The sequence below is a fragment of the Ptychodera flava genome, chromosome 19, assembly GCF_041260155.1.
Source record: "Ptychodera flava strain L36383 chromosome 19, AS_Pfla_20210202, whole genome shotgun sequence".
Classification (NCBI taxonomy): Eukaryota; Metazoa; Hemichordata; class Enteropneusta; family Ptychoderidae; genus Ptychodera; species Ptychodera flava.
Window position 1 is genome coordinate 31,346,107 of NC_091946.1, and position 25,755 is coordinate 31,371,861.

The 25,755-nt window shown below is 37.8% G+C and overlaps 2 protein-coding genes across 2 annotated transcripts in view; both read right to left on the reverse strand.

The window, feature by feature from the left end:
- Nucleotides 1-149: 149 nt before the first annotated feature.
- On the reverse strand, nucleotides 150-15,813 carry LOC139118152 (uncharacterized). The gene is made up of 15 exons (XM_070681445.1): nucleotides 15,796-15,813; nucleotides 15,065-15,241; nucleotides 13,887-14,180; nucleotides 12,503-12,905; nucleotides 12,053-12,270; nucleotides 10,512-10,670; nucleotides 9,740-9,959; nucleotides 8,865-9,120; nucleotides 8,146-8,280; nucleotides 7,376-7,667; nucleotides 7,078-7,149; nucleotides 6,558-6,741; nucleotides 2,846-6,042; nucleotides 951-1,166; nucleotides 150-506 (listed from the first exon to the last, which is right to left on the reverse strand). The coding sequence occupies exons 1-15, from the start codon at nucleotides 15,811-15,813 to the stop codon at nucleotides 150-152; spliced, it is 6,198 nt and encodes a 2,065-aa protein (XP_070537546.1).
- Nucleotides 15,814-23,027: 7,214 nt separating this feature from the next.
- Nucleotides 23,028-25,755, reverse strand: part of LOC139118153 (uncharacterized) — a 28,205-nt gene continuing 25,477 nt past the window's right edge. The window contains exons 14-17 of the mRNA XM_070681446.1: nucleotides 25,162-25,235; nucleotides 24,682-24,786; nucleotides 23,834-24,223; nucleotides 23,028-23,404 (exon numbers count right to left, since the gene is read on the reverse strand). Coding sequence (XP_070537547.1) covers nucleotides 23,166-23,404; nucleotides 23,834-24,223; nucleotides 24,682-24,786; nucleotides 25,162-25,235 — 808 coding nt within the window. The 3' untranslated portion in view covers nucleotides 23,028-23,165. The remainder of the gene's footprint in view (nucleotides 23,405-23,833; nucleotides 24,224-24,681; nucleotides 24,787-25,161; nucleotides 25,236-25,755) is intronic.

Here is a 25,755-nt window from a genome sequence, read left to right on the forward strand (position 1 = left end):
ACACCAAGCATATACACAAATCCCTTAATAATATCACAGAATGATTTCACACTACTTTGGAAATAAAAATATTGTAAAAAGTCACAGATATTTGGGCTATGATATATATATCAAAATATCCAGGAAAAAAACAAAATATTTGTCACACCTCAAAGTGATGTATTGTACTTGGGATGCAACATAGGTAAAACATACACATACCAGATAGAAACCGTAAGAGATGTCTGTGTTACACCAAAGAATGTAACATATCCAGAAATTTGCACTGGCTGAGCAAATGGTAATGAGCTTGCTGACAAATAGTTGAGAGTAACATTGTACGCATGGGCAACGGTCAGTGTCCAGTTCACGACAGCTTCTCCAATGGCGTTACTGCAGCTGACAGTGATGCTGTGTGGCTCATAGCTCGCTATAGGCTCTGCCCACTCTAGCACTCCCGTCTCTGGGTCAACTGTCAGTCCATCGGGTCCTTCCAGAAGAAGCCATGTCTGTGGGAGGTCATCCTCCTGAAGATGGGGGGTGCAGAAATTATGTGATATATAAATTGGGAGGCAATTATTGCATTGGCTACCGTTTGAGATGATTCAAAATATTGCACAAATTGTCACCATGGAAGCTACTGCCATCACAGTGATACTAACGTAGCAAAGCTTTGAACGTTTATTGTTATGGTTTATTGTTTCTGCTTTTGCCTTTTTGTCATTTTCCTGTGTTTGTTTCTCTCTAGCATGAAACAATCTACCTTGTTATATTAACTATCATTACGCTATATTCACTTTTCCTTAACCTATTCATCCCAAATTCCTCGTCACCAAGTCTATACTAATCATTGGTATTAATGGGTTTGGGCCGAACCATGGTGCTCAAGGGTAATAATACAACCTAGTGTCAACACTTCTGCAATTCTTTTTTTGTAATTTCCTCTCATACTGTAATGTATATATACCTACCTGCTCAGTGGTAAGATTAAATGTGAATGATACCCTCTCAGAGATGGCCATGTGACTGACTTGCGTAATCCTTGGTGCCATCAGCATGTTCCTGCACTCTGTGCCAGACCATGGAGGAATACAAGAACACAATCCAAACACACAGACACCGTGTGCTTCTGTGTAATTGCTGCCACATTGATCCACAGCGCAATCTGCATAAAACTCAAACTGGACCTGTAAAATAGTTCATTGTCATCAATAGATTGAAACAAATACCATGCCAAAACAGTGATAATTAACAATATGTGAGTGAAAAAAGTCAAAATATCTAAGTATTGCTTGATTTCTTCCTATTAAATTTCTGTAGCCTTTCACAAAAATTTCTGCAGTACGTTCAAGGTCGTACAATTTACAAACAATTTGTCTTCAAATCTGCCTGTTGAAACTTCTGAAAAACTGACCAAATAAGAAGAAGTTGGGGAGTCCTTAGTGTATTAACTATGGTAGAGGTCCCCTAGCAGGGGAAAAAAGGGAAAGTCATTATTTGCTGTTCAATTCAGGAAAGTTTGACAAGGCGGTGGTGCTGGCATTCAGAGTGAGTGACTGCTATTGTAAATGCATTTTTAGATTCTTTGAGTGTCAAAGAGGTGTCAAAAGTGAGATTAACAAAAAAAACTGCTCTGCGACTTCAAAAGAGGGGTGCAAATATGGCTTCTTTTCAACATTTTTGACAGAACAACAGTTTTCCTACATAATTGTATACCAATCAATCCAACCTTAGAAATGAGATATGGACATGGAATTTTACAGCCTATTAACAAGGTTACAGATAAGATTTGTATGGCACAATTTTCCTGTATTTGAAGTACTTTTTGAAAATCACATTTTGAAATTTGAAAGAATTTTAATAATTTTTTGATATGTAAATCCATGTAAAATCATAAAAACAAATTTTATTTACAAATCCTGCCGTACAAATCTTACAATAAATGGTGTCAACATATTTATAACTAATTTGTTAATATTAATACTATCCAATTATTATCAAATTCAAATATGTAAAAAAAAATGAAAAATTAAATTTAATATTTACTAGTGTCATATTTCAAAATCATGGCTGCAAATATACAATTTTCATATTCTTTGGAGAAAGTATTAACTAAGGGAGTTATCTTGGAAATTTGAACTAAACATCTTGATTCTAACACTTGAAACTTGATATTAACTCTGAGAAAAGAATTGGTGCAAAAATAGCCTTTCCAGCCACCTAACGTGGCTGGATAATTCTGAAAATGAATTGGGAGATATTAACATTTACATTGAAAACCATATATTCTCCCGTGTACCAAACAAACGAGTTTTAAGGTCCAGTAATTGTAACTTGCGTGATTTTTTCACTATTTTTGTTTTTAATGTCAACTACAGTCCCTGTTATACTCCCCAAAGCATGTTGAGACACAGTATTCAGCTTGTCAACTCAGCCTGTATATGTGTAGACAGCATTTTCATTGTGTACAGTGCATTCTGAGCCGGACTAGAATTCAAATGGAAACAATGGCAGGGCATTTAACATATGTACAGATGCTGTATTGACAAGCTAAATGGCAGGTTTTTCACCTTGCTTCGGGAAGTAGAACAAGAACTTGCAATTGACATACAAAACAAGAATAGAAGAAAAATCATCAAAAGGTTCAGCTATATACTAGTCTGGCCCTTACACAAAATTGTTCCATGTATTTACAAAGCAGACAGTAACATGATAAAAATGGTCAATGTGAGAGGATGGATGTTATTCTCATTGATGTGTCATCTACTGCTGAAGACCAGTAGTGAACCAAGGAACGCTCTCTCAACATAGTTTTAGGAGACAGATATACGAGAAATTTAACTAAATATGAAATTATAGGACTCACATTATTTGAGGTGAATTCAATTGCGCTTGTTATGGATATCTCAACGCTGACAAAACCAACAGAATGAGGTGGTGTGATGCAAATGATCAATTCTGAGGACACCCGTATTCCATCAGTCACATTGGATCCAAACCTGCAGTGGTATTTGTTGCCTTGAACAGCCGCAAAGTGAATGCCTTGGACACGAATCAAAGTACCGCCACTTTCAGAGCCTCTCGTTGGGATGACTGATAAAACAACTGGGGTGAGTTGTGAAGACGTGGCGCTTGCCATCGACGAAAGTTGAGTGGCGGTATTTTGTGCTGGTTTATCAGATATTGATGCTGTAGAGGTCAAATCTGATAAAACTGGAGGTTCAGGTGATGTTGCCTTTGGACTTGGAACTGCTGCAGTCTTAGTAAAAGATGTTACATCTGTAACATTTGGCAAATTTGCCGATATTGTTTCCACGGTCGGTTCATCAGGAGTACTTCTCATAGATGGCACATGTGAAACCATTGATGTACTAGAGGCTGTGTTGGGACCATCTGTCATTCCAGTGCTGGGTCTTGAAGATGATACAGTTGAGACTGTCTGAGTACCTGCAACTGTTGTTGGAGCATCAGTCTTTCCAGAGGCAGGTCTTGTAGACAGCATGCCGGATGTCAATGGGGCACCTGAGGCAGTTGTTTGACTCTCGGATGTGACAATATCAGTCAGGCCTGATGCAAATCCTGATGACATGTCTGATGCCACTTGGTCTCCTGAAGTTGTTGTTGGTCCGTCCGTCATTTTGGAGGAAGACGTCATTTGAGTGCCTGAAACTGATTCTGGAGCATCAGTCATGGCGGATGCAATTGTTGAAGATGACATTTTGGATGCAAGTGGAGATTTTGTTGTTTGACCATCTGTCATTCTGGAGGTGTGTGCCTCTGGAGTGCCTGAAACCGATACCAGATCATCTGTTACCCTGGATGCTGGTATTGTGGATGGGAAGCCAGATGCAAATGGAGTTTCTCCAGATGCTGTTGGACTATCTGTCATTCCTGAGGAAGGTGTCATTGGTGTGCCTGAAACTGATGCTGGGCCATCACTCATGTCAGATGAAAGTTTCGTAGATAGCATATCGGATGCCGTTTGAGTTTCTGAAAGTGTTGATGGACTATCTGTTATTCCGGAGGAGATTCCGGAGGAAGATGCTACTGGTGTTCCTGAAACTGATGTTGGGGCATCTGTTATCCTTGATTCAAGTTGCATTGATGACATGCTGGATACAGTTTGAGCTTCTGGAGATGTCGTTGAACCAGGCATGATTGTAGAGCCAGGTGTCATTTGAGTACCTGAATCTTTTGTAAGTGCATCAGTCATGCCAAGTCTTGTAGATGACATTTCAGATTCCATTGGGTAATCTGAATCTGTTGATACTGTAGCATCTGTCAAGCCAAGTCTTGTAGAAGATACTTCAGATTCCATTGTATAATCTAAATCTGTTGTTTGAGCATCTGTCACTCCAAGTCTTGTAGATGTTTCAGATTCCATTGGAGAATATGAATCTGTTGTCAGGGCATCAGTCATGCCTGATGCAGGTCCTGTAGATGTCATCTGGGATGACATGACAGTGCCTGACATTGTTGTTGAACCATATGTCACATCAGAGGTTGACCTTGCAGATGACATCATTGTGCTTTGTTCAATGTCGGTGAATTCTTGAATCGTAGTTGTAACATAGGATTCATACTCCTCTGATGTCCAGTCTTCCATGTCGGTAGATTCTTGAATCATTGTCGTTGAAAAGGATTCATATTCACCAGTTGTCGTTCCTTGTTCAGTTGTGGGCTCTTCAGTCGTTGATTGCATTGTTGTCATGCTTTCTGTTGTCTCTTCTTGTAAGTACACAACCAGTTGAGTGTATCCAACTTTCATGGGCAGTCCTTCATCAATTGCCAATATGATAATGGTGTATGGAAAATTTGTGATATCATCAGTTGTCAGATTTCTGCTGAGACTAACTTCGCCAGTGGTTTTATCAATGCTAAAAGTACCGTTGTGTAATATTACATAATACAGACTTCCAGGATCTCCTTCATCTTCATCTGTAGCATTGACCGTGACTATGACCGTTTCAATGGCTGTTGATAAAGAAATTTCAGCCTCATATCTGTTGGTATTGAACACTGGTGTGTGCCTGTTTTCAGGGCCAAATATCAAAGTGTAGTTGACAGTTACTGAAGTGTTTATCTTGGTTATGTCCAGATAATCAAAAATATGATAAGTCATGGTATCATTTGACTTGGCAGTAATCCATACATTGTAATCTATCAAAAGTGTGGAATTAATTCCTCGGGCTGCAAGTACAAGAGGGAACTGGCTATCAAATCTGCTGTTGTCAATCCTTGTGTACACCCATTCGCCTACAGCAGTGCTTGTGGACAATTCCACGACAATATAACTATTTATACTATAGCTGTTGCTAATTTGTGTTTCTAAGACTGTCACTTCATGTGCTTCTGCAGTTTGACTGTCATAAACATGGTCAGGCAGGTTTTGATCATCTGTAGTGTCATCAACTAGGAAGTCCGTGTGGCCATCATCGCTGGGGAAGGTCATTCTGACGAGATGTACAACGTTATGAACTTCCGTCAGTTCAATGTAGGGTAGCTGAACATCCCCTAGGGGAGTGACATACTCAAACACTGAGGATACGTTTGCAAAGGTTCCATTTACCGCGCTGACAAGAGACAAAATAACTCTCTTGGTTTCCCATGCAGAAACATCACCAAATGGAAGTTGTAATGACCTTGGCACTGATGTGTTTCCAGATTGTGTCTCCACAATCCTGAAAGCAGCAATTGCTCCACTCAAGTCCATGATTTGAATTTCAGAAGAAATTATCGACAACTCATGTATAGTGCTGTAGGATTTACTGGAAACCATAATGACTACACTGAAGGGTACAGAATCCATAATTTCTTGCTCACGGAAATAGTGCACATTTATGCGAGCCATTTCCACAACTTTGACGGCGTCCGGAAGTAATGGAAGAGTTATCAGTGTACCATCTGAATAAAATGTCATTGTACCACCAACTGCGTACACTGTGACATCAGATTTTGCTGCTGATCTCTGTGGGACTAGCACCCACTCAGCCAAACCAGTCACTCCAATGCTCAGCTGTCCATTCCCATCGATCTCCGTCATGCCTGATATCTCAGCTTCACCTGCAATTATGAACATTTTTGACAACTACTCAATGCTCCATCAATATGATTATTTCAAAAATTCATGATCAACAACATCATCTGAAAACCAGGAAAAATTGACCAAATTCAAAATGTAGTAGTAGTAGTATTACAACAACTAATTTGTTAAAATATTATTATTATTATTATTATCATCATCAATCTTAGTTATCATTGAAATGACTGATGAACCAATGGCTCTTCAAACAGAATGCCAAGATCCCAATGAATATGTGATATGTACAACCAAAATCTTTGCTCCTCAAGTTTAGTTAGATATTTCTCTATCCCTCCCAGATTCAAATCATGGAAATGTTAATTCTAAATACAAAATCTTTTGGATCGAACAAAGCATTTAAAAACTCTTCATTAGAAGGTCAATCTTGTCAGTGTTCTAACTGTTTTACAAACTTTCTGGAACCACTTATTATTCACTAGCTATTAGCAGAGTAGGTTTGTTTCTGTTCCATCATAGATCACACCGTAACACTTACTGAATGTGAACAACTGATTTTGTGGTTCCTTCTGTGTATCTTCATTTAGATGGATCTGAAGTGACACGTTGATGTTGTGCAAGTCTTGCAAGGGACCATTTTCAATGGACAGTCTAACATGAAAACTCTCTCCCGTGAAAACGACATCTTCTAGTACAGCCAGCTCAACTTTTGCGCACATTGCCTGCAAACAAAAAGACGATCCAGAGGTTTTTCTCACTCCATCTAACATGAACTGTTTATGCAAGTCATGTTGGGTAACAAATGTTACGTTGCTGTCTCCTGATATTGTTTTCGATGATATTTACAATTTATTTATTGATATATCATTGCCTCATCACAGATTTTCAAACAATGAATCATCATTTGATACTTAGTCATCACAACACAGTACTCCATCATCCTGTCCAGATCCTTAACTATTGAACATCAAAAGGAGTGGAACACATGAGGGCGCTTTGATGAGCAAACTACTTACTGAACACAAAAAAGCAAAGCCAGAAAACAATATCTCACTTACCCTATCACGTTTTGATTCCACATAATTATTTACCGCAGCATTAAACTGATCAAATTGATTTCCATTTTCGATCTGTTAAAGAAAATCAATGGAAGCAAAAAGGATGATTATAAAATAAATATACTGTCAGAATGCCTACATGTAACTTGTATAATCACTTTTTGAAAACTTGATGAAATGAAACTGCAGTTACCAACAAAAATCAAACGATCCTGTGTTCATTCAAAGTAAATTTTGTTCAAAACTGTTTACCACACCAAACCAAACAGGAAGTGAGAGAATGCAAAACAGCACTTACCGCTTCAGCCGCTTGTAAATCCATCAAAAGCTTTTCACCAAGAAGTTGAAAATTGGAATATGATATAAAGTTTTCCTCATTTTGTCTTTCAAACACAGCCAGGTCATACCAAAGGACTGTATTATTCCATCGATGTAGGAAACTTGAGACTATTTCCTGACTTTCACTGTCGTCAGCAAAAAAAGCAGTGATGTTTTCGTGTTCTTCAAGTGATAAATACTTCCCATCAATGCTGTTGTCACTGATGAAGTTCTTGAAATCTTTGTACCAAGAAGTGTCAGGCACACTAAACCTATAGGCAAAACCAAGAGATGTGTTCAAACAGTTTTCTTACACATGTAGTCAAAGTACATTTTTTGTTTCATGCAATTAACAAAGGAGGGTGAAATTTAAAATAGTTTATGAGGTAAGTGTGCAGCAACCTGGAGGGGCCTATCTCATAGGTTATCTTATTTATGCACCTGACTAGACAAATAACTGACAAATCTCTGAAAATTAAATGAAACGTTGCTTCATATTAGCCATGATAATTTACACTGAAGAGGAAAATGTGTGAAATGTTAATTTCATAAGAAACTTTTACATTCATTTGTTTTATTGCAATGGCATGCATGCAGGTAAGTATTACTGGGCTAACAAAGTCATTTTAATAATTAGATTTCTTTTTTGTATATCGGGTTAATTAATTTGGAAACAGAAGCATTACCACTGGATTTCTAAAACATGTAAAACTATCCTATTTGCATAAGAGACAAGCATGGTGAACTCACATGTCTTCAGATCCAAACACTTCCACAACAAGCTGTTGGTAATTGAGCACACCAACGCTGACATTGACAAGATTTTCTATGATGTCATTCTCCATCTTCTCTTGAGACAGAGAAAGGTCTGTCTGACTCAAGCATCTGAAATCATGACAGAATATTATCATCAAGTGATGCATAAAAAATCCGATATTATCATCTCCCATCTTTCACCATCACTTCAATACTTAGTCATTATATTACTTCAAAAGGACTCTTAAGTTGTAAACAATACCACAAAATACAATATTGTTAAAGCAACAAGCTGAGCGGTAATCATTATTCCAAGCATATTTCATGTCATTAATGTCTCATATTTCAAAAGCTGGACATTTCAGCCATAGTATGGAGTCAAGATGCAAGATACTGAACTTGGTTTGGTTTTTTTCTTATGGTTACATTCAGTCTTTGACAGCACTATCTCTTGTAAAGTCAATAAAATCAGAGCAGATGTTATTGTTGCAAGCAAAATGCTATAAGTGTCAACAAATTCCCTTAAATATATCCCACATTGATCCTTAGGGCTAAAGTCCCACAGATATCCAGTGGGACTCACCTTGGGCATTTGAAAGCTTTCAATAGTAATTTTGAATATAGCTCCATGATTATGCATCAAGTAAAAATCCACAGAAATTCCATGGTATCAAATTATCGTAATCCGTCAGAATATGCAAAGAAATTTTCACCTGATGACATCGCCCGGCCATTTATCTTGTCTGCCAATACAAGTCATGGCAAAATCCACTGCCTTACTCAATGACACATCATCAGCAGAGCCGTCAATCACACCCAGAGTGCATAGTGAAACACCGTCAGGATAATCAGCTAAACAGCTGTCTACATAGATCTCTGCACTGTCACATGTGACCTGGGTCACAGGGTTAAAGGTCACCGGTACAATGTACCTTGGTGCCATGGGCAAACAGTCAGTGCATGTTGTGTCTGAAAATGAGCAAACAATGAACTTTTGTTAACACTTCCACACCACAACATTATTTATCAACATTTTTTCAAAAATTTAAAAAGTTGGAATGTCAAAATCCTTGTAATACCAAAGGTTTTTCTTAAATTTACTTAAACTATTTTCTGCAACATCTCTTGTCAATTGTAACATTATAAAATTATTCATGTGATAAAAAAACATCAAAAGCTATGTCACACTGAACTAATCAATATGTAATGTTCGTAAAAAGTTTCAACAGAGCAAAGTTCCAAAAGCATGGCTCATAATTATGTTGCATAACAGCAATGTACCAAAGAGTAAAATTCACAATACACGTTTCTGCAGGAAAGAGTTCATTTATTAAAAACGGTTCCCTGTATTCATTTCACTAAAACTGTAAACAACTTGATCATCTTACAAAATTCTTTTACAACATTTACTGCTGTGATGTTTCTATATTTCAAAAACTTTCTTGAAAACAGGCAAGTTTGATGGGCAAGGGGAAACAAATGCATTAGGCTATGCTAGCTCCTTGGACTCAAATTCTGTATAAAGGCTGCAAAACCTGGAATACTACATGAAAGATTATGAAGTTTTCACATGAGACACATACAGTACCTTGTGTTGTATCTACAACAGGACTGGACAGACAACTCAGGTCTGAGCCGATGAAATGTACAGGAGTTGAGATGATTCTTTTCTGTCCGCAAACATAGCTGTAATCAAACACTGCATGGAAACATGTTGTATCTCCTTCAAGACGTTCCGCCCTTTCTTGAATATCGACACGAACCACTGTGGTACTCGCTGCTGCCAAATCACCAATGTATTCATCAAGCTGTAACAAACAGTTGGTAGTTAAGCACAAAAATCAAGGAAAATTTGCAAAAACAGGTGACTTTATCATACTTTTAACAAAACAAAGACCCTGCTGAATGTTCATTAAACTTAACAATTTGTATTTGAGATAAAAATTGACTAAAATTTGTCAATCTTCGTAGTACCTTCTATTTTCCAATACAAAAACACTCTGTAAACTTAAAAAATTCTAATATGCTAAAGAAAAACTCTTGTGTCTGCATCACTTAAATTTTTTTAAGAAACCGAGTGGCATTTTATATGGCAAATGTCCAACAAGTTTGCTAATCAAACTCCTATAATTTAGTAACTCAATTTTCACAAATATTTTTTGCACTTTTCTGAAATGACCGGCATCTGGAAAGACTTACTTGAGATAATGGTGACTGACAAGTCAGTAGTATCTTGGGTCAAGCAACTTGTATTATCTTGGAACAAGCAAATTTCCTGACCTTTGGAAAGTGAAAGAAATCTTGTGCAGCGTACAGATATTTACATGTACCGTATATCAATAATAATGAATTTGACTTACATTGACAAATTCATGTGTTGGATGTTGAGTGGGCAAAGTCAGTACAAGATCTTCTGCAGTCACAAGACCATGGTTGGTGATTTTAAACTCAATTCTGCCGCCTTCTAGAGATATCAGATCAATATACGCTGGCTCTATTGTGACCACTGGCATTGAAACCTATCAAAGACATCACAAACGGAAGATTATCAGAACACAATATCATGATTTTCCAATTGCAAGGTATCTGACCCAACAGATCACTCCCAAAGTTTAAGGTAGCTAAATACCTTTTAGCCACATTCAGATTTTTATTTTTTTCTCAATGAACACGTCCCAAACCCCAATAAGTATACATTTCTGAAAGCCCTGATATAGAGCTATCCGGCCAAGCACAGTACACGGTCATTATTGCATAAGAGTCACGTGACAAGCGTTTTGCTGAACCTTCCAAAAACGCTTTTCCCGGCCTATGCAAACACGCTGCAAGATTTCGGTTTGAATTTCTTCATTGACAAGCTTGACAATATCCTTTAAAACCGTGTCTGCGATTTTTTCCCGGAGGCTCCATTCAAATTATATGGCGTGATAATTAAAATTCCTTGAAAATCACCTTCATTAACATCTTTAAGAGCGCATTAAAAAAAAGCAAAGGCATATAAAGAAAATCCCAGACACGGTTTTGAAGGATATTGTCAAGGCTGTCAATGAAGAAATTCCAACCGGAAATCTTGCAGCGTGTTCGCATAAGGCGGGAAAACCGGTTTTTGGAAGGTTCAGCAAAACGCTTGTCACGTGACTCTTATGCAAATAATGACCGTGTACTGTGCACGGTCGGATAGCTCTATATCAGGGCTTTCAGAAAATGTATACTTTATTGGGGTTTGGGACGTGTTCAATTGAGAAAAAAATAAATCTGAAAGTGTCTAAAAGGTATGTAGCTACCTTAAAAACTGAGCATTTCCTTGGAAAACCCAGGCTGTCATAAATTTTCCCAAACAAGGGCATCTTTCCATGACACCTGAAAAGGGATTTGGGAGAGTTTACAGAAGAAGTATGCCCTTTGACCCCAGTTCCCTCTGTAGATGTCCAGCTTTACTGTAGAAAAACAATGGACCAGGATACAGTGATAGATCAAGGGACCGTGGCCAGATGTTGGATTGGGCTATTATGGATGACAACATTTTTGATGAGGAAATAGCTGGCCAAAAATGTGAATAAGTTGTCAATTTGTCCAGCGTCTGCCTAAAATGAACACACTAAAAAGCATGCCACACTCAGCATTGTTATATGAAACTGTTTATGTGGCTGAAAGAACCAAAGCATTGAGCATTTAAACACAGAGTGACAAATGTTTCTGCCATTCTTGAAAAGCAATCACCAACTCAGGTGATAAAACGTAACAACTGGCTTTGAATGTCAGATCAGTATTCAAACTATATAAAATAGAGTTTTCTATTGATTATAAAGTTACAAAAGATAGTTTACAAATCTATTCTATCTAAAAACAGCGATACATATACTTTTCATACAGTCATGTAAAGCGTATGTAGAACACTTACTTCACTGTCATATGATGTTTCCATTGAAAACATGTACTCATCCCTGGATGATGACTGAGTTACTGTCAATGTGTACTCAACAGCAATTCTATGCAAGAACACAGTCACATCTCCAGAGCTGTGGGATGCAGAAACTACGCTGGAGTACATGGAATGGCCAGACGCAGAGACTTTCATGTTGTAATACCCCTCAAGTAAGTCTTCAAATGTAACAGAGCCTGAAACAAAGAAAAAATTTTGTTATCATGACAATTCAGTATACCAGTAGAAGATGTAGCTTAGCTATTCTTTACTTAGGATCTCTGCCTTATTAAATACACTCAGACTTTGTTAATTAAAGAATTTTTTTATAGCCTGAATCAATCTATGTGGACGAACGATGAGCTTGAGTCTCTTGCCCCTCATACCCCTCTAGAAATACTGAGTATAAAATATGCAAGTCTGACTCACCTTGTGCATTTGTTACAGCCATGACACGGACATCACTTTGAGAATTACTCAAAACTATGGTGGCATTGGTGACACCGGGCATGTCTTCCTTGAAACAGCTGTATTCGTCTTTGACAGAAACAACAAAGTCAAGTTTGTCTGACCCTGTGATGGTGATGTTGAGGTTGATGGTCACATTGACAGACTCTGCCGTGGTGATGATAATTTCACCGGTTAACTCATCCTTGGTTGTGTCTTCTTGGATGACCACCGAGATGACTAATTTGGCCGTCTGTCCAGCTGCCATGCCAGCTGTTACTGCTGGACTGGTCAGTTCAAATGACACAATTGATATTTCTGCCATGTCGTGTATGGTAGCAGTGACCCCTGTTGCCGCACTGAGGCCAATATTCTTGATGATGATCTGTTGGTGGAGAAGTTTCAAAAATTTTATCACGTGTATTTTCATTTCACAAAGATTTACACATTTCACCTTTTCATCGGCACCCTAATTCCCTGTAGACAGGTCCACAATCACCATTGTCGGACAACAATGCTTTGGGCTGAAGCATTGTGGTGAAATGATGAGCAAAGCTACAGATCCAAAGTCCAGGTTCACCAAGTGAAATTCTCAGACCAGCAGATTCTGGTAGTCTGACAAAACAGTGAACACTGCTGCAATTGTTCAGTACGGAACACGGAACCTGCAATTACAATAGGCTGCAGTCCCACTAGATTTTAATCTTGATAGCTGGGACTCCCATTTCAGGTTATACTTGCCTTATAACTGACAGATTAAACTTTCATTCAAACTTCAAACCATTTGAATCATTTTATTTCAAAATTAAGAAAAAGATGCAGGGGGTACCATTCAAATTTTGCTACTAAAGCAACAAATGACCTAAGATTTACCAACATTTGAAATTCAACATGGCTGCTACCCCTTTGTTACGTTTATCTGGAAAAATTAAATTTTCAATTTTCAGAAAAAAGACAGTGCATGAAAACTTCATTTACTCAATAAACTTCGAAACAATTCCTGACATGTAGCATAATGCAAAGTATTGTAAAACTTTGAGAATCTAAATATCTGTCCCTGATGCACATACATATGTTTAACCTGTTCGCCCCTAATTTCCTTTAAACTGGTCCACACTTGTCATTGAGAAAAATGGGTTTGGGCCAAACCATGGTGGTGAAAGGGTTAATGATATTGGCTTTGCTCATCCTCTGCCTCTTAACACTGACCATGTGATTTTCCATGGAAAGAGGAATAGTATTATAAAGACAAATAGATGGGAAAACATATGGACACACAGAAAATAGACAAAGCATTTGGTTAGAGACAATGAAAGAAAGTATATAACCAGTTTGGAAACTAAATGAAGGGCACCCTTATACTGACCTCAAATAATTTCAGACTTCCTTTCTTTACTGTGTCAATCAAATCTGATGGTTCAGCAACCAGCAGAGGTTGAAGTGAATTCAGCTTCAACTTGAAACGCAGTGATGCCCTCGTTCCCTCTGATGTTGAGAAGACAATGATCAGAGTATCATCGACTGGACTGGCAGACGTAACATTGATGCAAATTTGAACTTGTTGTCCGACCTCCAGTGTGTCGATGAAGAAAGCTGATGACTCACTGATGTTGCATGCAAAGACAACGATATCTTGTGCTGGAAGATGTTCACTCTGCACCTATCAATGTGAAGAAAGTCATATCATATCATTATAATGGTGTTTATTTCAGACATTATTGTACGTATATTCCAGACTAAAGGATGAATGCGCACTATATCAGATAATTTGATTCTACCTTTACGATAAAAACTGGTTCTGCCATTGTCATTTTCATGAAATTATACACACAGCTCAGTCAAAAGAAATTAAAGTCTATGTCTGAAAAAATTTAACGATACCATAGTTGATTTTGAAAGAAAGTTTACCAAACTTTTGTGCTCCACGGAAGACAATTGCTGAATAAAGCTGACTCTGGAATATATAAAATTTTCTGCAAATCTATGATCTTTACATTGAATCAACAAGCACTGTGATGCATACATTTTCATGTATATTTTTTTGTTTAATAGTTTCCAAATATCCACAATGCAAAAGTAATGACAGACATTACTTTCAACCTTACTGATCATGCATCCATGAAGTCTGTACAAAAGTCAAAAGAACAAAAAATAGACTACTGAATAATGCTGTACAGTTATACAGATAAAATCTTGGAGTAAACGTTTTCTGGTACAATGTTCAAATCCTTACTTCAAAACTGGAGTACCATATAACACATTGTAGCAATTACTGGGGATTACAACCAGTACACTGCATAACTGGTGGCACTGCATATCATATTACACTATCATATTACATTATCATATTATCATATTACATTATCATGTTATCATATTACATTATCATATTATCATATTACATTATCATATTATCATATTACATCATCATGTTATGTCACATTTTTTGATAGGAAAATAAAATTCAAGAAACTCAAAACCAAATTGTACAAAATAGTGGTATTATTTTTTTTTGGGGGGGGGGAATAATTGATGTCAACACACCCTGTATGTGATATTTTCCAATGACACTGGTCCATCATTGACAAGAACTGCCACGTTTTCAAAGCTCGCATTGCCTAGGTTACGCTCGTATGACACTGACATTGGGTTGACTTGCATTCCTTTCACAGTCCACTGCATCTGAGTGATATAAATGTCGTCTGCTGGATGGACAGCAGCCTACAAAGGAAAAAACATGAGAAGACAGATGACATGATATTTGACATCCCAGAGTTGTACATGATATGATAGTTGTCCCTCTGTGCCTGAAGATGCCACTATCTGATTGACCATGGAGTGAAGATAAAATGGCACCACATGATTAAGAAGTAGATGTCACATGACATCGAAATTTGCAATCACGTGACCACGAGGTGCACATCATATGACAGCGTGGGTGTAACATGACAGAGTGGGATTAAACATGACATAGTATTTGATGCCACATGACAGAAGAGCTGGCATCACAAGGTAACGTCAAAATAATCTTATCATCTCAACAGTTTAACATCCATATGGAACATAGTAACATATTACACACTCAAATATTTTCTTGTCTTAACAAATTGAAGGTGACATATTTTGCAGTATGGTAGATGACTAAGGACCACCATTCAAATTATAACCAGAAACTAACCATCTCAGTTGTTTTCACTCGTAGTCAAAATATTCAGAGAGAAGAAAGTGCCAAGCATAATTTACCATCAATTTATTCTTGATATCAGTAAATTTACCTTTAGATTTTTTATCATGAGTAAAATACTTCTTGCCAAAAAACACTCACCAAATTAAATTCTCCATATTCATTAGCAGTTGGGAAATACGTCAGTTGGAATGCTGTTGGGTTTGTAGAATCTGTCATTACTGACAAAACATAGAGTCTCTCATTGATTGTAACCCTGTAAAAGAAATGATATATTTGGAAATCTTCTTGAAATGTAAGTCACATAAACATAAGATAACACTTGATACTTAAAGCCCCCACTCAATTATCAGATTTATCGAATATAAATATTATTACTTGATAAAATATTCAATGGAAAACAAACTGTTAAGGGCTGTTGACACATTCACTAATGCGAGAACCTTGGGATTGAGAAGGGCGCCTTTAAACTTTTCCTGAACTTTGATCTAATGAAAAGTATTACTTTTTCCAAAAAAAAATGACGCACTTGAATGGGTTGTGAATAACAGTGTTGTGTTGCATTTAAACACGTTTGCACATTTTACGATGTGGAGCTGTGTAACTGAAAATTTAAAGTGAGAGACTTGCAAATTTGCAATTTTTAAAATCCATTACTACAAAATAATCCCCTTTATAAATGCATTTATGAGTCCACAGTATGCATGTAAGCATCAATGGCTTACATAAGCCAATTGATCCACAATTTTAAAGTTATTTTGGCTCATTATATCTTGGATCCAAGGATGGTATATGCTGACATTATTGATCTGTTGCTCTCCAGGGTAATTTGTTTTGACAACATAGGCCATGATAACAGTCATGGCTTGAAGTCTTTGCACCACCAAACCTGATTGGCCGATAATTATCACATGACCTGACACTGTTGATCATGATTGGCAGTTACTCTATTGGTTCATATGTCTATTATATACAAAGATTCCCTGACATCATGCAATGATTTTAGCGGATTTGTTTTCCAAATCTACTGGATACACTTTGTTTTGTCATTTACCTTATATGGACCTCCACACTTTCATTTGCATACTCAAGGCCTTCAAAGAATGTCACATGACCAGATATCAGCACAGGCTGTGGATATGGTAATGGCGTCACAGCTGAAATGTAGTCAATGGTTACATTGTATGACAATGGCACATCTAGGGTCCACGTGACTGTGTCAGACCCTATGGCATTGGTACAAGTCACCCTGATATTATACAATTGTTTGCTTGCAATTGCTTTCCTCCAATGCAGCAAGCCAGACCTTTGATCCAGTTCCATACCCTCTGGTCCGGACACCAAAGTCCAAGACACAGGTAGACTTCCCTAGTACGTTAAAGGAAAATCACAAAATATTAGCATCAAACTATGGTGTTGCATTACATGGCACGGCCCTTTGTAGGTGCTGTATGTGAGTCAACTCAGTGACATGATTTTTATATGCATTGTGGGTAGGAGACAACTGAATTTAATTGGTAGACTGATATGATGCAAACGATTCATCAGGGTATGATTTATAGAAAAGAAAAATCGTAGTTTTGAAATATCTTAACCCTTTGAATGCCAAAGTCAATTTTTGTTGCCTCTATAAAATATATCGCAGTTAATTTTTTTCAGATTTTTGCAAAAATTTTGATGAAAAGTTTCAGCCAATGAAATGTGATATCTGTTTGGTCCAAAATTGTCAAACAACTTGTAGAAAAATGTATTAAATTTGGCAAAATGTTGCACTAAAATTTTGGTGGGAAAACTTACAGCACTCAGTCACGGTTAAAACAGCTTTTCCCTATCAACACTTGATATGAAAGATAAAACATGGGACCAATGTCCCTGAAGCTACTATAGACATGGATACAAAATTGAGTATTTCCTGTCTGTATGAAATTATCTCACTAAGATCATCCTAGGGACTTGTAAACCAAATATTAAAGCTGTCTGACCAGCGGTTTTGAAAAAACAAGCAACCTAATAGTCAACAGAGCTCCGCTGTTATGTAGAGAATAACTTTTTGTGACACGTGTTGATGACGAAGGTGGGTATCTTTGATAGCTCATTTCAGGATGGTCCGACCAAAAATGGTAAAATTAGCTGCAAAAAAAGGTCAAAATTGAAGATTGCATCATAATTTCAATATATTACATTAAGATAAACCCTAGGAACCTGTATAGCGGTTTTAATGAAATAAATTTTTGACAGAAAATGACAAAAAAATTCCTTAAAAATACAGATTTGCATATTTCATCACAATTTGAACAAATCCAAGTTGGGTTATCCTTTGGGACCTATATACCAAACGTTAAAGCTGTCTGACCAGCAGTTACGAAGAAGATTTTTTACCAAAAATGACTTTTTTTGCGCTAATTTGCCTATTTTCAACAATATCAAATAATTAAAAACAAAAGTTTCTCATAATCATATTTTGCATCTACACAACAAATATCAAATCAGTAAGTACAGCGGTTCTCAAGATATTTGAGTGGACGGACACCTCACAAACGGACATACATACATACATACATACAGACTGACGCCGGACGGATACCCATCCCAATAGCTTCTATAGACTATCATCGCTAAAAAACATTAGTATTGCCGTAAGAGATGATTATGAATATGATAATTTTTTGTTTGCAGCTTGATATATTTCAGTAATTGTCTTCATTCTGTATTTCAACGATTCTTCCTACCTGAGTCAACTCCAGAGTAATTTCATAGGGAAATCCTTCTCTCAGAATGGTATCATTCACAAGTGCAATGCTTGGTTCTTCCATCCTGTCCATACAGTCATCACCGTACCATGGCAACGAACATGAGCACTGGCCTTCAACGCACACACCATGTGGCGGGTCATTGTCCTGTCCACATGCATCTACAGAACATTCTTCATAGAATTCAAAAGTAACCTAGAGTACAACATATTTGATGTTTAAGACGGAATATGGAATGGAGAAATATTTACAGTTTCCCATTTCTAGATCAAAAAGATCACTTTTAGCACAATTGAGGGTTGGTATCTTACCTCTGAAAATTGAAACTGGGCGTTACACTAATGTGCCTAAAGAGGAAAAGACTATGTGATTTTTGTCCAAATGTAGTAGAAGATGAGCTCCATTTTATTTTTGATTGCACACTTTACAATGTTATTAGGAAACAATTGTTCTCTAAAGCCAGAAACTTGTGCTCTGTATTTGATTCATTTGATGTACAACAGAAACTCAAATTACTAATGAGCGACATGCCATCCCGATTGGCATTCTATGTCTATCATGCATTTTCAATGAGACAAGAAGCTTCTTATACTTAAGTTACATTCCGAGCTATTCATATCTATGTACTTTATTACTGTTTCAGTGTCTTGTAACGCCTTGGGGCTGGGTGTGGCAACCAAGCTGTTTAAGACCACACATGACACTTTAATAAATAAATATAACATAACATAACAGTACAGTACAGAATTTCAACAAGCCCATCACAAAAATACATTTCAACATAGTCAATCAATCAATCAATCAATCAAACAATCAATCAATCAATCAATCAAGTTTTATGAGTATAAAAGTTATTATATTACCATGCCCTGCCCGTCGCATTTTGATTGGTCGAGCTGAACCCGGTGACTGACCACAAATACACAGTAATGTGTTGTTACATGCCCGTGAATATGAATAATAAGATTAACAACTCAAAGTATCGTAACTTTACAGCTCAAACGTAAATCATAATCAATCACAAAATAAAATGGAGCACTTGTAGGTCAAGTTGAGATACTTTTTTCTGAAAACATCTCCGGATTTGCCAATTTTTACAGCACGCGTGACAGTGCATCGCGTATTGCTCAGTTTCTGGGGCCCAGTTGTCGTTCGCTCCGGAATTTTCGCAAATTTTGACGGTTTTCTCGGGTTCGCTGATAATATAATGGAAATAACAGACTCCGCTCTGACCATTAACGTTTATTTGTGGGCGCGGGCTCGAGGAAAGCCAAATAACGGGCTCGGCAAGCCTCGCCCGTTAATTTTTGGCTTCCTCTCGCCCTTGCCACAAATAACGTTAATGGTCAGCGCGTCGCCCGTTATTTCCATAATATATCAAAGTGTAGTTATTAGTGGCTCCGAATACACATCTGAATGATTTTCTTTCAAAAGTGCAGCAACATAGATTGTCTTTCATCTAGGCGACCAGGTAGTGTATCATAGCAAGCCAATCACAGCCTACCAACCAGTCTGGGCAGGATTATTATTCTTGGGGGTGACAGCTTATCAGGCTATTGCCTGATCAGTGCCAGTGTAAAGACACTTGAAGGATTTACAAATGGCAAGGCAACAATGCAATGAGTACATTTTTAAAAATTGGACTCAGAAAACCTTTCGTATGTACCCTTTTTAATTCAATACTTTTTCATGGAGAGCCCTTCTAAAGATGTCACACCAAATTAAAAACATACTTTGTTAAATCTCTTTGTAGTTTTCATGGGGAAACCACTTCTTAAATTTACACCATCATAAAAGTTAACTTCCTTCATTTCTACCCCTTGAAACTCTTGTAAATTATCCACAATTGCACCTTCTATCACCCTGTGGAACTTGGTGAGTTTCTTCAGCCTACTGATGCTTGGCAAAGCATTTATTTTGATGGTACACTATTCTGCGGAGAAAATTCGAAAGTTTACCCAAACAACTATTGAAATTTGCACTGTAGATATGAACTACTGATTTTATCAATACCAATATGATTCAAAATTACTCACCCCACTTGATGTAAACTCATTCACAGTTACTCCCACTTCAACAGTTACAGTACCAGCTGAATGAGGCGGCGATACACAAACCACTATTTCACTTGACGTCCAAATACCATCTGAAGTCACGTTTCCAAAGATGCACTTATAAGCACCATCTGATGAGTTCTTGAAATTATGTCCCTTGACTTGCACAAGCTGTTGCCCATCAACCGAACCTCTTGATGGCACAACTTTGAGTACCGTTGCAATTGGAAGACACTCTGGGCCATAGAAAGTGTCCGCACAGGCATCACACAGCATGCCATCCCAGTTGCTACCATTACATATACACTGACCTAGTCAATACAAATTATCCATCAAGATATCAACAACTACAAAAAGTTTCAATCATGAATATGTACAATGATGTAGTCGGACACCAGCTTAAAATTGCTATTTTCATTTTGTAACACTCTTTATGCTTCTTATCTAAACACCACCATTCAGTATTTAACCCTGTGATTGTGACTGGATCACATGTAATTGAGAAATGGATGGGTTTACATGCTTTACTCCTGGAACTCAATGATTATGTTTGAAGAACTTTCCCCATTTCAATCAGACATGCTGTGAAGGGGCAGTATCATTCAAAGAGAGTCAAAATAAAGTTAGGAAAATGTCCATATGTAAAAGTAGACATTTGCCTGTACACTGTGCTACGCTGCAATCCATTTTTTTTTCAGTGTGTCTGACCCCTCTACCTGGGCTTATGAGAGGGATGGCCATGACTGTTTGATCTTCAGAAGATAGGATCCACTCCGACATTGAATTGCAAACTTGTCCAAAATATAGCCATGCTTTTCTTAGTTTTTCCCCAGTTCGCATGTAATTGCAGGTCAAATATTGATTGTATATAATTACCCGGAAGTATGAAGACAACATGTTTTATACCTCTTTCACCACCATAGTTGGGCCAAAAACCAATTGTTATTGATGGTGAGAATTAATGGACCTGTACACAGGGAATTGGGGGTGAACAGGCTAAGAGATATGAAGAAAATATCACCTGGATATCAAAATATTATGTCAAACCTTAGTGAGCACAGTGAGTTAAACCAGGGATATAAATGGAGCATGGTACAAATGAAACAATACACCGAAATGTGCATAGAAATATCTGAGTATATTTCCCTAGGTGTTTGTACATGTGAGTTTGTTTGTACCACCATCACATGATTTCTTGGACGTACAGAGTCTGTAGAAAATTGTGCATCCTTTGTATTCCGAAGTAGACCAATCCCAGGATAGATTTCTGTGCTTTGATATTAACTGCAGGTGTGATGGTAATACAATATCACCAACTTGACATTGATGTTATATTGCAATAATCATCATCGTACACCAAACAGACGGAATGGTACATGTACTGAAAGGCATTGAGACGTGCATGTTTCCCTTACCTGTTACAACACTACACACTCCATTAACGCAGGGAGGGCAAAGTTTACAATATTCGCCCCATCTTCCTGGCTGGCACTGCGAGCAATTATCTGATGTAAATTCCGGATAACACTGACATGTGTCAGGTTGGATGCAGTTGCCATGACCACTGCATTGGTTGACATTGTAGCATGTTGGTATGTCGCAAGTTGTACCTCTCCAACCCTCATAACACCAACACTGATTCGGTCCGATACAGTCACCATGGGCTGAACAGTTCGCGACTTCAAAGCACGTTTGATTAGAGCAGTCTATGCCGGCCCATCCTGGGTAACACAGACACTGGTTTTCTCGGACACACTCTCCGTTTCCACTACAGTTTAATAAAAGAGAGCAATCAAAGTGATCATCGTCTAAGAAAGGTGTGTAATCAACCTCAGCGACTGAAGATCGGTCTTCACGGTCGTAGATCCTGTTTGCGACATCTTCTTCCACGTTACTTCCCCACCAATTATTCTCTGCATTCAATGCCTTATCACTTTGGTAACCAACACTGAGTTCATAAAGAGCCAGAGAATTTTCCAAGAAATTGTAGGTAATGTTAAAGGCACCTGTTTCCGCATAGATAACCGATCGCGTCGATTCACATTCTGAAAACTCATTGTCCGAGATGACTCCTTGAATCTCCACATCAGCTGAGTCGGCCTTCAGAACTAAACTTGACTCCCCAGTGTTTGCAGTAAACGTGTTTCCAACGACTGTAACTTGGGTGTTTTCGTCTGCCACACGGCTGTTATCAAGACTGATTTCTAAGTCTGTTTTCTCGTTACCAACAAATGTATTATCTACGATATCCAGCTGAACATAATTGCGATCTACGCTGACATAGCAAGAGACATCTTCGTTTGACTGAAACTTGTTTTCAGTGATACTGACCATGGCAGACGGAGCTGCACTGTTTTCAACTTTGACCTCTAATGCTTTGGCTGTCATGGAAACAAACGTGTTACCTGTTATTTCAATCAGCGAGTCCTCACCAGGATATGCAGTATCTATGGAAACGCCGTTATCATCGACAAAGTCACAGTTTTTCACGATCAGATTTTGCTGTTTTGTACGACTGCTCCGAAAATCAACATTCAATGACGTCTCTGCATTTCTACTGAAGCTTACACTCTCAACATTCATCCGGGTGATGTGACCCCTTGCTACGACAGACGCACCGCCTTGCTTGTTGTCTCTGATCACAGCATTTTTGACGTCTAATGAAAGAGTAGATTCAGTCTCAATAACCAATCCAAACTGCTCGTTTCTTTCAATGATGGTTCCGTCCAAATCGAGGAGGTAGTCATTGTAGTTGGACCCAATCTCGATACCATCTCCAGACATTTCTGATATGATGCACTGCTCGACAGACAGACGAGAATCGTCCAACTCACACCAGTTCTTGCTCCAGTGATATTAGTTTGTCTGAGAATTCCGTGACGAAGATCTGAAGATGCTAAAAGAGAAGTATCAAATCAACAATTACATAAAAGTACAGAAAAGCAATAATGGTTCATTCTGGGTAAGCGTCTACTTGATTTGACAATGACGTGTTTTATTGCTTGAGACCATTTTCTTTATGAAGAAGGTAAGAAAATCTTTCTGAGAACTTGAATAATGGCTTTTGTCACTCTTTGTAAGCTGCCTAAGATTTTCAAAAAAACTAAACTTTAAAATGTTGCTTGAAAATTTCTAATTATTCACATAATGTCAATATCCGAAAAATTGTACACACACAAATGATCAAATTAATTGCCCCTGTAATTTTTTCAATCCATGGTGAACCCCGATTGCCTCTTTTTCTGCCATGTTAGTCAATATTTACAAAATTTTACAAAACCACTTCACCACCGGATGTGGACATTACATTTCTCAGGTAACATACCATCTGCTAGTGATGTTACTGCCTCCAGTTTGACCTGGAATCTACCACTGGATGAGTTTGCCGACTTCTGAAACCTGAACCACACAACCGACCTCTCACTTAAGTAACTGACTGGGATCTTGTTTCCAGACACCGTTACACGGCCACCGATGGCATTGTTGCCATCCCCTTCGCCGTAACTGAAAATATCACCAAGGTCGGTTGAAAACACCATGAAGGTCAACTTGATCTTCGCTGACTCATCAGCGTGGACAATCCACTTGCAATCCATGGCATCTTCCACTGGATAACGGCCCGGATAGGCAGGCAACTCAATGTACAATGGGATGTCCATCATCAAAGACAGAGAGACATCGTTGCAGGTAGAATACACCATGGGATCTTCGGGTTCTGAAAAATACAATCAAATACCACTGCCAAGTTAACCCCTTTGAGATGACATGCCTGTAAGCCACCATCCTGCCTAGGCAGTAAAAAACGGTAATGAGCAACAACCTTGTTTCACCAACTTGGCATGTTTCAGGAAATGTAGCTAACTGTTCTCAGCTTGGTGATTTGAGAACCAAAGTCCATCTAAACCATAGACCCTCAGGTCTATGTTTAAACATGGTATGCATCACTGAACTAAGCTGACTATCTTATGATGTCGCCATTACTGATTTCACTGACTTGGCACATGTGGCTACCTAAATGCTATCTTGTGGGTGTCCTGAAAAATCAATGCAATTCCCTTGACATGCAAAGAGCTCATCGAAGCATTTCTGTATCTAGAGCAAAATGCCAAACAATTCAATGCATAGAAATCATTAATGATAAAAAAATTAAGAAGACTTGTGCGTAAAACTCACTTGTAAACAAGCTTGACTGTTTGAATGTAATACCAGCCCATCGATCACCATTGTTTGGAACAAGGTGAACCAGCGATGTATCACTGCCCAACGTTTCCAAAGTACCTGGTGGATGTAGAAACAAAGGTTAAAAAGTCTTGTTCATAAGAAGTTGAGGTCAAACCTGTTCAGCTATGGAGGGTTGTGACCCGATGATCATTCGACTTTTTACAGAAAATACCGTATTTCTTTTGGCATAAGTCATCAAAATTGAACATACTGCGTACTTATGAAATTGTATAATTTGTGTTAATCAAAAATTGTTTAAATTGTTAGTTTTTTCTCTTCTCCCCGAATCTTTATAATTCTGTTTTGAAGTTGGAATTAAGAAAAGATCTATTCTACTCACAATGTCAAATCATAAGTACAAAAGCTTAGCACAGTTGAAAGACGAAGCTGTAAATATTTTTTCAGTTCTTGTACAAAACAAACTTTTCTTACCTTCACAGAAGATTCCACGACCCTCTTGGAAGAGTAAAGTGACACCTGCTTCAATGACCAATGAGGATCTAGATCTGAAGGGTAGAGTCATGTCATTGGTACCAGGCTGGTGCATTGCAAGGCATATGATGGTGTTACTGCCATGCAATATGTGAATAGTTACAACAAGACGTCACGCAAGAAATGTTGCACATTGATTGAACAATTAAAATATTACATGGCAGTGATGCAATATTCTTAGGGGACACGCCCTATGTAGCATGTATCAGAGTTGAGTACACAATGGCATCACTACCATGTAATATTTTAATTGCAAAATGCCATATAATTACTGGACTCAATCCTGATACATGCTACATGATGGCTTGTGTCATTAACGATAAACAATGGCAGGTGAAATTTAAGCTTTTCTAAGTCAATTTTTAAAGACAGCAATGAGTTTGAGATTTTTTTCACAGAGCTCTAATTGTTTATATATAATTAACAGATAATTCAGACTCTAAAACTTTTCAAATATTCTTGTGGCCTACTACTTGTGGGGGCTCATTTTGAAGCTTATGGAGTAATTAAAACTTTTCATCAACTTAGTTTTGT

What these genes read in the sequence shown, in the direction of transcription:
- LOC139118152 (XM_070681445.1), bottom strand. An exon ending in TGGAAAATATCACATACAGG is followed by an intron (nt 14,181 to 15,064) that starts GTGTGTTGACAT and finishes TCACATTGATAG; the next exon opens with GTGCAGAGTGAACATCTTCC. An exon ending in GGCTGTAACAAATGCACAAG is followed by an intron (nt 12,271 to 12,502) that starts GTGAGTCAGACT and finishes TCTTTGTTTCAG; the next exon opens with GCTCTGTTACATTTGAAGAC.